Genomic DNA, 12,577 nt, shown 5'->3' with positions numbered 1-12,577 from the left:
CAGTGTTGAAGAAGTTAATGAGACGATGCTGTGTTACTCATCCTGATTCAGATGGAAAGCATGAAGGAGGCTTGGGGAGGAGTAACATAGGCTAGTGGGGCCCGTGACATGCATGAACTGAGCGTTTAGCAGTAAATGACTTTCATCTTTTAGAAACATGCATCAATAACTGACTTGATTTTATGATTAGCCTAAGTAAGAAAAGAACAGGAGCAATTCTGGGGCTGTTCCTGGAGAAAAGAAGTGAAAGGATGGGAATTTGGACTCAAGGAGGGGGGACGCCTTTTAGGTCAAAGAAAGGAGAAGGGTCATTAAAGAGAGTAATAAGTTTAAACAGAAGTAGCAGTTGGGTATGAGGAGCTCAATGTGAGTGTGGAACTGCTACAGAGCTGCTTATTCCCTTAACCTGATTTTATTTACTCAAATATGCAACTACTGACTTGAGTGCTCGCACTAGAGCATGTCCAAGCCTTGCTCATTCAGCTGCCCGTGTGTTTCCTGCCCTATTCGAAATAACACTCGAGAACGCTCAATTGTACTAATATAAATCTCTCTCTCTCGAAGGTTTCACTTGCATAAATGATGGCTAGGATGTGATAAAGCCTAGCACACTTTTTCTTTCTAGGAGTAAATCTTTGAATGATGTCAGCGCAGAGGAGCTGCAGTCATTGCGCAAAATCCGTTATGAAGAGCTACAAAGGATAAAAGAACAGTTACAAGAACAAGATCTGAAGTGGCAGGAAGTAAGTACTCTTTTTCACCCTTCTTCACATGCCATCTACTTTCAGTGTCCCTAGAAGACAGGCTTTGGCACATGTGCAGCAATTTATAGGGCTGTCTTCTAAAATGATCCATCTCATGCATCTACTAGTGGTTTTGGGGATGTCTGTTTAATGCAGAAATGAAATTACTTTAAATATCAGCACAAGTATTTGATTAATGTTTCAGGATAAGACTTGTATGTATCATAATAAAGCCTTCAGGCTTGATTTCTGTGGACATAAAGAAAAGTTGGGGCACGTTTTCATGTGTTATCTGAAATTTGTGAATACTTTTTTTGTGAAACAATTGGAATGTCTGAGTATTTGATCCCTTTGGAGAAGGCAGTGAGATAATATTTCCTTGTGCAAATTCTTGAGGCTCCTATCCCCTAATAATTCTGTCTTAAATGCGGCTTGTAAACCGATGTGGTAGCTTTGCACAGTATCATAAGGGTATCTGGAGACATTTTCTTTTTTATTAAAATCTCTGCTTGACAATGATTACCAACAAGAAGCTGAAATTAAGAACAGAGTACCAAGCAAGAAGTTCATAGCTGTTTGATTAATGCATCTCAGCCATCTCAGTTCTGATATTCTGATAATCTCCAGTATTTCATGGAAAATATTGCCAGTTGTGGTTTTAGGGAAATGAAAAAAATATAGAAGTATCTGTTTTCAATTTAGAATTTAAAGCATGTTTATTCTCAAGCTAATGTATCGGTCTAACATAGCAAGATTTGGAAAAAAAAAATAGCCCAAACTGCAAAGCCTACAACAAAGAAATACAGATGGCATTTGCATTAGTTTTCAAGTATGTGTCATTGGCTGAAGTATTATAGAATAAAATTGAAAATGTTAAGCGGGGGAAGAAGGGCAAAACATGTACTTTCCACTTGTAGTCCAGTAATTACAAGTTAACTTTAACAGGCAGTGAGCCTGTAACCCTAACGGAAATGGGAGAACCCTTTTATCGTTTAGGGGGAAGGTGCATGAAAATGTGGCCGCGATGATTACGTGCAAATAAGATCAGGGCAGTAGGTGGCATGTGATGGGATGCCTCCAAGGTCTTGAGAAAAAACTATTATATATGTTCATGTTATTCTTATAGGATCTAGCAAAATGGAAGAATCGTAGAAAGAGCTTTACTTCAGAATTGCAAAAGAAAAAGGAAGAGAGAGAAGAAATAGAAAGGAGAGCCTCTGAGGTGTCTGAAAGGAGTACCAAGTCATTGAAAGAAATGCAGCAGGAGAGGTAATGACCCTAATGGGAGTATTATGTTGAAGAACTTAAATCTGAGCATTCTTATTCCCTTGAATTCTTGAACAGCTTTTACTGGCAAGTTGCAATTGATTCTGCAGAGATCTCAACAATTTTAGTTGCAAATTACAGTGTAGAAATCTAGACAATTGAAGGGCAGAATATGGTCCGCTAATGCATTGTTTTCACAGAAAGTTAAAACAGTTTTGCTGTCTAAACGTTGTTTTACTCTGTTATCCATAAATGTATTGAGAAGTCAGTATTAGCATCCACTTTAAAGAGGTTAAAACAACAATGTTGAACTGGATAATTGCCTTTTTTATTCTCGGATCAGCTTAACTATTTCTCTTCCCTCTATCATTGCATATGCTATTCTTTCAGCCACTGTGGATAAATACAGCCAGGATTTTAATGTATATCACAGAGCTGTAAACTTTTACTTGATTTCCCTTTTATCCCCAATTGTTCCTCTGGGTATATACATAACAAGATTCTCTCCAAAGAGTAAAAACTATAAACTGAGTAACACAGTACTGTTTCTACTGGTGACATTCCTTTTTTCTGTTGGTTTTGTTGGGTTTTTTTAAATGCATGTATGACTGAGATGAAGGGAATATATGCATGACATGTATTCATAAAAGAAATTTAAATAGTCTTAAAACAGGATGTTTTGAGTTTCTGCATTTTTTTTACTTAGTTTTGAGGACAAAAATTTGTCTCTTCAATAAAAATACAGATGGTAATTGTACTGAATGTCCACTATTGTCAGAAGCTTAAAAATGATGTGGTAAAGATTATTTCTGTGGTGGTTGTTCCTTTATGACAAAGGAATGAATAGCAGAAAAAAAAAACCCCCCGAACTTCAGGACACCATCTTACTTTGTTTTCTAAAGTTCAGTATAGTATTTTCATAGAGTAGAGAGCTATACCACTCAGGCAGTGTTATGGGACTACCTTCTTCCCATTCTTTCCTCAATAAAATCTGAGTTTCTGAGGATATGTAACTTGTACAGCTATATCATTTTCTTGGAAGAGAGATTTCTGTCATGCTGGCAACCTGATAATGTGACAGTAGTATGCTTGAGTGTTATGGGAGTGTTGAAATGGGGAGGAGGGGGAAGAAGGTAGGTATAAAAATATATTAATATACTAATATTTTTAAATTATGCCATTCATTTTCGTTTACTGGAGATGTGTTTCTCGGTTTATGCTCTGTCTTGAACATTCAGTTGTCGACAGACTTAGCCTATTTGTCAGGTCACTATGTCTGATATTTTAACGTGCTCTGTCCCCATAGGGAAGACAGAGATCAAGATTCCTACAGGCAGCGAAAACATGAATGCAGATGGACGTATTCTCTGAATGATGATGTGTTTAGTGAAGAAAAAGCACCTTCCACACGGTCAGTAGCAAAAGATTACCTTTTGGAAGAAGATACCTCCTGCAGCACTAAGGACAGCAAAAGTGCGTATGCCGCACAACCGTGCGAAGAGAACCTGCCAGAGAGCTCAGTCACTCATGAAGCTCCTGCCCTGCCAAAGAGCCTGGCAGAGGAGCAGAGCTCGGCTCTTTTGTCTACCCGCTACTCGGTGAATGCTCAAACTGGGTCAGCTCAGGTTTCAGCTTCTTTCCCGAGAAGTTACCAGAAAACTGATACCTCTAGGTTAACATCTGTGGTTACACCAAGACCTTTTGGTGTCCATTCAAGAGGAATCTCGTCACTTCCACGGTCGTTCACGGTAAAATTCTGCTTCATTCCCAAAGTTTGTAAATGTTGGGGTATTGGATAGCGGGGGAAACAGTAGAGTTTTAACATTCAGTGTTTTTTAAAAAATCGTCTGCTTGTTTGATGAAGGCTGTGTTAATAGAGCAGGCAATTCCGTTGTGGCTTTGGATGTTTACTCCTGTTTCTGTGCTTAAAGGCACTCCTAGAAATAAGGCTGATCAATATATTTGGTAGAATAATCATTTTATTACTTGTAGTAAGTCTCCTTAGTGTTCCTTATCAAAAAACTTGCCTTCCTCGGATGCAGTTGTCTGAAGCTAAGTTAACATAATTAAGTGTTGAAGACAAATTTTTCAGGTGATGTAAGTTTCCTCTGCTCTGCTGACTTTGTTGAAATTGAAATTTTATGCTAGCCTAAAATTTGCCTGCACAGTGAAGCACTGAAACACAGAAATTGATTCCTCCCCTCCAATTACTGTGTTGATTTTCATAGCTTTCTCCTAAATCCCTATTTGTCTCAATTTAAAAAATGATAAGAATGCAAATCATTATAAGCAGGTGATTTTAACAAGTTCTTCTTAAAAAGGTCTGGACTGTTTATTCTGCAAGCATTTCACGAGGAAATGATATGTTGCTCTTCTTTAAAGTGGGTAATTAGTAATGGGTACAGTAACCAGAATTTGCATGAAAGGGAAAGGGGCTTTTGTTAAATAACTTGCTGAAAGATTGCTGAAAGATTAGGGATTTTTTTTGAAAGCACATATTTACCAAACTGTCATTTTTGTCCTAGATGGATGATACCCAAAAATACAATGGAGAAGTAGAAAAAGCTAAAAGAACTCAAACTTTGTTCACGAGCAGTTCATTTTCACAACCAGAATCTGCACACCCTCTCTCCACTAGTGCATTCGGAAGCAGAGGTGAGGAGGAAAAAGAAGGTGTTCAGTCGACACCTCCTCCTAGTTTGGCATTACCTGTAAAATCCCAAGACCAAGATGCTGGAAGCAGTATTCTTAAACCAGAGTATTGCTCTCCTCCTGATTCTCTTTCACTTGCATCTTCTGCAGAAAATGTGAGTCTTCCGGAGCCTGAGGATTCAAAATCCCTGGTAAGTGTGGAAATAATGTGGTTACTTAGTGTAACTGTATGCTACAGCAGAGTAAAACAAAAAATAAATGAAATTACACCTAATCCAAATATTTTTTGGTAGGAAGAAAACAGCTCAGAGAACTACTATTTCCTTTGATTTAGTTCAGGGGAAAGAGAATATTTGAAAGAAAATAATTGGTTGTTTTGCTGCATTTTTTCCCTACCCTTTGTATGTCCTGTGCTTAATTTTATTTCTAGTTCTAATTCAAAATAGGTATTCTAAATACTGTTTGATGTTTGCAAAGTTTTTGTTATTCTGCAAATTAGCACATTTTGCGCACAAGCAGGTATGTCAGTTAGATGAATGATCTGAGCTGCTGTAGTGTTCATTTGCACATTTAAACTGGTGGTGGAAAATAAAGATCAGTTTTTCAAAGGACAGCCTTAAACATTAGTATCATGCTATCCTTTTTTCCATCTGTTGTGGCTTCCCCGCCTTCCTTTTTAAAAATAGTTATTTACTTGAAATTAATCTAATTAATATTTACATTAATTAATTTTAAGATAAAGCACCATCTCCTTGTGTATGTGCTTATCCAGGAGTTGGGTCCTTCAGTGGTTTTTTTGTAATAAATATCTTCAAGTCCTGTTTCCTCCAATTGATCACATGTAAATAATGACCAGCAATAGCTTTAACTGTCAGTACGTTTCTGTAATATCTAATGATGTGGTTCAAACCCCTTGACAGATTAGAGATGAATTCTTTGCACTCCTGATGCTGCTGTAAACGTTAATTGTGCCAGTTGCTTGGGTGAGGATCATAAGACCTTGGATGCTCATTTATGAAATCACTTCCCACACCAGCTTTATATAAATTCAGTCACTTTGAACCATTCTTCCTAATCACTTCTGGAAGAGGAACGCATTTCAGTTTAATACTCCTGATACCCCTTGGCCATTGCAATGACATTATCATAATTTTTTGAAACTGTGATTGTTCTATAAGCAAAGAGATCACGATCACTTTCTTCTTTGTTGTAGCAAAAACAGGCACAAGAATTGTTATTCTAATAAGTGAAAACATAGATTAGATATGGGTTCTTTGTACCACTTCAGGCAACCCAAATGAGAACAAAATGTGCTAGGTCCGTGTTTGTTTTTTTTTGTTTCCTCTGTCATTAGCCGCAAGTTATAAATTGTCTTCCTTGCAGATGAGTAAAGTGGGTTTTTTAAACAAAACAAAAACAAACAACAACAACAACAAAAAAATTTAAAATCTTGTGTGGTTCCTTAAACAAGCTGTGATTTAAGGAATGCAAGTTCCGTTTGGCATGTTTGTAAATCATTGCCAGAGTTGAGCGCTTGATATAGTTCACTAGTCATCAGGGCAATAACACCAGCTGTGTGGAGTACCAAGTGTTTTGGAGATGACCTGTCCAAATGATGAAGTTCAGTGTACAAAGTTGCATTACTTCTCTGACAAGAGGTAGGTTTGAAGAAGAGCCAGGTTGGGGTGGTGGAAATAAAAAGAATAACAGTAATCTCCAGGAACACACTCAAATTCAAAAGTTTTATATTTGTTCTAGCCCAGCATCCTAACCTGTCTATTAGTAAATTCACTTTTAATGTGCTGTTACTCACCAAAGAACTTGGATTGCACGGGAGCATTTGCAAGCTAGTAGCTGTCTTTTGAAGAAAGAACTTAATTTCTACCCTGGGCTGTAACTGGGAGTGTTTTGGCAGGAACATTCCTGTAACAGGAGTTGAAACCTCAGCTTGTTGCCTTGCGATGTTGTTGTCTTCTGCACCCAGCGCTCGGGTGCTGCTGCAGCCTCCTCTGGCTGCGTCTGCCCGGAGACCCTGGCTAATTACATCTGCTTGTGCAGTGCTCCCTGCAGCTGCCTCTTGCGTCCTACTAACATAGGAGCTTTGAGGAATTGGCTTAGACACTTAGACTTCTGAATATTTTAAGTTAGGGAAAATGAATCCAACCCTTCAGGAAAGCTGGTTTGCTAGGCAACTAAATTGTAGGTGTACATTTAGGACACCAAATTTAGTACATGTGTGTGGATCTCCTCCATGCATGTGTTGCTGGAATATATCTGTTTTAACAGTGTTTGACAGAAGAAGTCTAAATTTTTTTTTCCCCTTTCAGAACAATGTCAGTTCCATAATAATGAAGTGAATAGCATGCATTTGGGTATTTTAATTGTTTTTTTAATGAGTTCACACTAAAATGTTAATGTATTTAACACATGTTCATAATATATTGTGGGACTGAAAGCACATGTTCCAAAATGTTTTCCCACTCAAAAATTTCTGTAGTTTAAAAAGGTAATACTGTGTTTTCATTCAGATTTTGAAAGTGTCTTGAAAGTCCAGTAGAATGAAAGATCTGGATTCTAGCTAATTCTGGGATTAGTTTTATTATCTAAGGCTGCCATTAAAAAATTCATAGCAACCTAGTAGTATGTCATATAAAATTAAACAGATGACTGTTCACTCAAGTAAATCTCGTTGCAGCATTGAGCTTAAAAGAAACTGATGATGCCTACTGTAGGATGTGCAAGAAAACAGTAATTCATCGTATTTTTAATCTAGTTTTTTCACATCTGTATTTGACTAATGCTCTCTCAAGAGTCAGTGCATTCCACAAATTCACAAGACTATCCATGAAGACCCCTCTAGGGTTTTAATTTCCTCAAATTTCATATTTTGTAGCTTCATGTTAGGAAACATTTAAAATAAGAGAAACACACAGCTAAATATATATATGGAGAAAATATAAATGTAAACTGAAAACATACCTGTTTGAATAAAAATCATATTAGTTACTTAACTGACTTCAACGCTGTTTCCTTTGTCTGTGATGCTAATAATAGATGATTAAAGTGCACATGGTGAGCATCCTTACTCATTTAGAGGATAAACTTTCCCTCATTTAGATTCCTGTGATACCAGATACAGTAGTGTCATGTTTTATTTTTCAGGAACAGTACAGTGAAATGAGAATCAGTATAAACCAGAGACCTGGCCACAGTCGCAGCTTTGGGTTTACAACAAATTGGAGTTCTTCAGGGGCCTTTGTACAGACAGTGGAAGAAGGTAAATGGGTATTAAATGTACACATTTTTGTTCTTACGTTTGGTTTGCAGGGGCTTCTAAATTAAGGCATTTGCTGTTAAGAGTGTTGCAAGTATTTAAAAAAAAATCAAGTAGAGAATTGAAAAATCAATACGTAGTTTGCTAATGTATTTCTGTGAATCCTCATCTATTCAAACAGGTTGAATTCAGAAATGCTAAAAACCATTTTCCTAATCAAGGACATTTCGATAACCACTGAAAAAGGCATAATCATGATTACTCAAACATTCACTAAGCCTCTTACGGAACAGTAGTAAGGGGCACATATAGATTTTCAATATCCAGATTTTTCCGTTCAGCTAATTTTAAAAGATTTCACTTTGTATGGTTTGTAAACGCATGCATAGGGAACTTAGGAGTTAGTATTTTTATCTCAATTTTACCTTTCTTAGTCAAGGTGAATTTGGAGACAGTTAATATTTTTAAGCAGTTACTACTTCTGAATTGATTTCCAGTGCAGTTTTTTCTCAGATGTGTTAATACTGAGAAACAGCAAACATTTTTGTCTTGAAATGAAACATACATAAAGTTTATTTCTAAGCTTAGTAGTCTTCTGCAGAAGATAAGCTCAGTTTTCTTAATTTAAAAAAAAGCCCACACCAAAACACAGCAAAAAACCAAGCAAATCACACGTCATGCTTGTTTTCTGAACAGTGATCTTTCCCATTGCTGGTAATACTTGAGGAATATTTAATTGTGCCCTTTCTTCCAGCTAACACAAGATCCTCCTGAGAAAGGAGAAATAACTGGAAACTTCTCATTTCATTAGTCTTTCATTAGACTTTCCAGAGAGGAAAAATACCATTTAACAGCACTTACTGAGCAGCTTTGATTTATTTTTTTAAATTTCAAAGTCACTTTTTAGACCTCTCTTCACTATGGCTGGGTACTTCTCATAATTAGATTGTAACCGCTAATATTCGCTTTTCGTGAAGAATAACTTTCCATTTGCTTTCCCTGCTGCTAGGCTTCTGCTTTAATTTTGTTACTTGGAGGCATAGGGACTGTCTTTTTGCGCTGCCAGCTGTAAATGAGAAACCTGAGGGTAGTGAATGTTCCTGCTGGTCATTCACAAAGGTCCATGTGGGCCATATCCCCAACTCTGTAGGCAAGGAGGAGAAGGTGAAGGTCTTATAGCTGTTATCTTGGTTATGCTTTATTACCATTCTCACAAGGAGGGGCACAAAGTATAAAGATTGAATGGAGAATGGAGTGTATTTTGGTATTCTTGTTTATAGCTTGTGTTTAACTTTTTTTTTCAACAACTGGCTCCTGTTCTACCCTTATTCAATAGCTGTAGCTTCCTTTAAAGGAATGAAGTATGGAAGAGATGCACAGCCCGTTGAAAGAGCAAGATGTGCTTTCAGCTAGGCACTTTTGAATGTTGCGTTTCCTATTTTTAAAGATAAGTCAGAGGATAATTCAGGTTGAAAGAGACCTTGGAAGATCACCTAGAGCAAACCCCTGCTCAAAAAAGTGTTAAGACTAAGTTCAGACCAGGTTGCCTAGGGCCTTGTCAGATGGGTTTGAGACACTCCAAGGATGGAAACTGCACAGTTTCTCTGGGCATTGCATAATTATCCTCTCAGAGAAAATTTTCCCCACATATCCAGTCAGACTGACCTTTGTCTCAGTTTATAACCACTGTGCTGTGTTCTGCTGCCATAAATTTCAAGGAACAGCAGGCTTTCCCTTCTCAGTGACCTCTTGGTAGGTATTGGGGGGACTGCTGTTATGTCCCCCTGCAGCTTCTCTTCTCCAGGCTGAAAAGCCCATAGCCCTCAGCCTCCCTTCACAGGGCAAGTGCTCCAGCCCTGACCATCCCAGTGGCCTCCCATGAAACTTGCCCCAGTTTCTCTTGCAGTGGCACACCAAATTTGGACACGGTATTGTCGATGTGGTGTAGCAAGTGCTGAATGAATGGGATAGTCATTTCCATCGATCTGCTAGTCATGCTAGTGTTCATATAGTCCCACCACTGCCAGGGTCCCCCAAGCCCTGCTCTCCAGCCCATCAACCCCCAGCCTGTACCATCACTGGGGTTAGTCCATTCCAGAGCAGGACTCTGCATTTGTCCTTGCTGAACGTCAGGTTCCTGCCCTCAATGGCAGCCCTGCCCTCCAGCGTATCAGCCACCTCTCCCTTTTGGCATGGTTTGCAAACTTGATGAAGGTGTGCTTCTCCTCCTCCTCCTTGTTATTGGTGAACATGTTAGAGAGGACAGGTCCCAGGATACATCCCTGGGGAGCTCCACTTGTAACCAGCCTCCAGGCTGAGTATGAACCATTAACCGCTACCCATAGAGCCAGACAGCCCAGCTGTCACCCATCTGCTGGTTCTGCCCTGTAGAGAATACCATCCCAACTTTGATACCAGGATACTGTGGAAGATCATGTCAAAAGCCTTACTAAAGACAAGGTAGATGTTATCCACAACTCTCCCTTCATCCACGGATGTAGTTATTTCATCATTGAAGACAACCAGCATGATTTAGGCTTGGCAAATCCAAACCAACTGTTCCCTGTCACCTTTTGCTCTTTTATGAGCCCAGAAATAGCTTCCAGGAAGAACTTCTTTGATTGTCTTGACATACTTGTCATCCTAACTAGCTATAGGATTTTCTTCAGGCGATAATCCACATTTAGCTTTTCACTACTTATAAATGACTGTATATATGCTTTTCCTTCAAAAAAACTTGGTAGGAAAACTACTTGGCAAGCAAAATTAATTTCTTATAAGTGTTCTCAAAAAGCTTACTAAGAGTTAAGCTTGTAACACATGTTTCAGTGAGACCCATTTACTACATTTACCACAAGAGTAGATAGTGCTCATTTTTTACAGGAATTTTCAACCTTTACACTAAAAATTAGGTAAACAGAAAGCCTTAAAGTCATTAATCTAGACATTGTTCTGCCAGCTTCCCCAGTGCCATATAATCTTTATTGTTTCAGTCCTTTCCCTTTCACCCACCCTATTTGCAATAATTTTTTGAGGTTTTGCTGATGTAGGAGTGCACACATCTGCAATCAAACACTTGCAAGCATGTAGGACAAAGTAACTTTGACCGACTTCCTTCAAGTTTTAAATTTTTTTTTTATGAGACCGAGCTAGTATTTATCTGTTGTAGTAACAACAGATGGGGATAGGTTAGAGATAACTAAATACGTATGGAAAATGAGTATTTAGTTGGTTTTGTTTTCACTGGGGAGTAGCAAGAAAGAAAAAAATTTTACCTTCAGGCAAACTTATGAAAAATAGCAGTGTCTGTTTTATGTAATGTAAACTAAATCCTCTACAGCAGTATAAAGAAACTATCAGTAACTCCTATAGTCTTGGAGGAGCTGGACTGAGAAAGACAACTGGCACCATACAACTTGTGGCACCTGAATTGCTAACTGGTCTCTGTAGGCTTCTCTGGAGGTGAATCAGAGCAGAAGCCCAGTATAGGCACCCTGGTTTGCACTCTTGAGAAGCACTTTTATTCAAAGACTGTAGAGGCAGTGGAGGAAGAGCAGCTGGCAAAGTTACATGCCAAAAATTGAGCGGTGTAAGTTGTTCTGGCTGTGTTAAATATACCTGTGCAATCTAGAGACCATTGCTATTCATTCAAATTTGTATGGTTGGGTTATGGTCTGGATGTGTGTTTCTAGTGATACAGGAGGAACACGCAATCTTAAACTCCCTTCCTTTCTTAAAACTGAGCTGAAGTATACTGTTTTCACCTCTGAGCTGGGTCTCATCCCTGTTGAATTATTTGAGTAAAATGAACACCACTTCTTTTGGTTCCTAGAGCTCATTCTGTCCCAACACAAAACGGAGAAATTACCAGTTCTGATGACTCTCCTTGAGCCTGTAGCATTCTCTGTACCATGAGCATAAAGTTCAGTCTCCATGTGGTCAAATTATATGGTACTAAAGATCTTAGATATTGAAATCAGACACAATTCCAAATGTTGTATGATGTTGCTGAAAATAGTAACTTCAGTGGTAGTATCTTCAACAGTATCCTTAATAGTACCTTCCATTAATAGACTTGAAAATCCATTAATTCTTTAGTATCTTCCCGGCTCAAAGGAGATGCACATTTTTCCCAGTTTAACTATCACCCATGTTTGCTTCCTCCAAATAAAACCCCCACCTTTTCTTGTATAATATTACTTAAAAGTAATTGGTATGTTTTGGAAATTTTACTGATAACTGCTAATGGAGTTTTTAGTCCATACTTTAAGAAGAATGCATAAAAATAGAGTATGGAGCTACACTCTTCTAACATAGTAGTTAGTGGTTTGGGTTTTTTTTTAGTGAACTATGATGGATCACTGGTGCAATATTAGGAAGCATAGCATTTCTTCATTTCTTAACTTCTTCAGGTGCCAGGAATATTAAAAGCTCTCTGAATCCTTTGTGGATGATCCAGACTTATAGCAGCATTTTCCTAGTGAGTCAGAGATGGTCAGGATGAAGCATATGGTGTCTAAATTCTTCTGTCATGCTTGTCCACATTTGTTTCTGATAATGTAATACAGCATTGTTCTTGGTGTATTTTAAATAAGATGTGTAGATTTTTATTTATTTACTTTGGAAAATGCTTCCATTGTGT

The 12,577-nt window shown here is 38.1% G+C and overlaps 1 protein-coding gene across 1 annotated transcript in view; it reads left to right on the top strand.

Moving 5' to 3' along the window:
• LMO7 (LIM domain 7) overlaps positions 1 to 12,577 on the top strand; it is a 130,416-nt gene that overhangs the window by 96,531 nt on the left and 21,308 nt on the right. The window contains exons 14-18 of the mRNA XM_082013629.1: positions 626 to 743; positions 1,870 to 2,012; positions 3,316 to 3,757; positions 4,535 to 4,852; positions 7,824 to 7,938. Of these exons, the coding sequence (XP_081869755.1) occupies positions 626 to 743; positions 1,870 to 2,012; positions 3,316 to 3,757; positions 4,535 to 4,852; positions 7,824 to 7,938 (1,136 nt within the window). The remainder of the gene's footprint in view (positions 1 to 625; positions 744 to 1,869; positions 2,013 to 3,315; positions 3,758 to 4,534; positions 4,853 to 7,823; positions 7,939 to 12,577) is intronic.

Source organism: Phaethon aethereus, assembly GCF_964289735.1.
Source record: "Phaethon aethereus genome assembly, chromosome: 1".
Classification (NCBI taxonomy): Eukaryota; Metazoa; Chordata; class Aves; order Phaethontiformes; family Phaethontidae; genus Phaethon; species Phaethon aethereus.
Note: the sequence above shows the minus strand (reverse complement) of the source record. Positions and strands in the feature narration are given on the sequence as shown.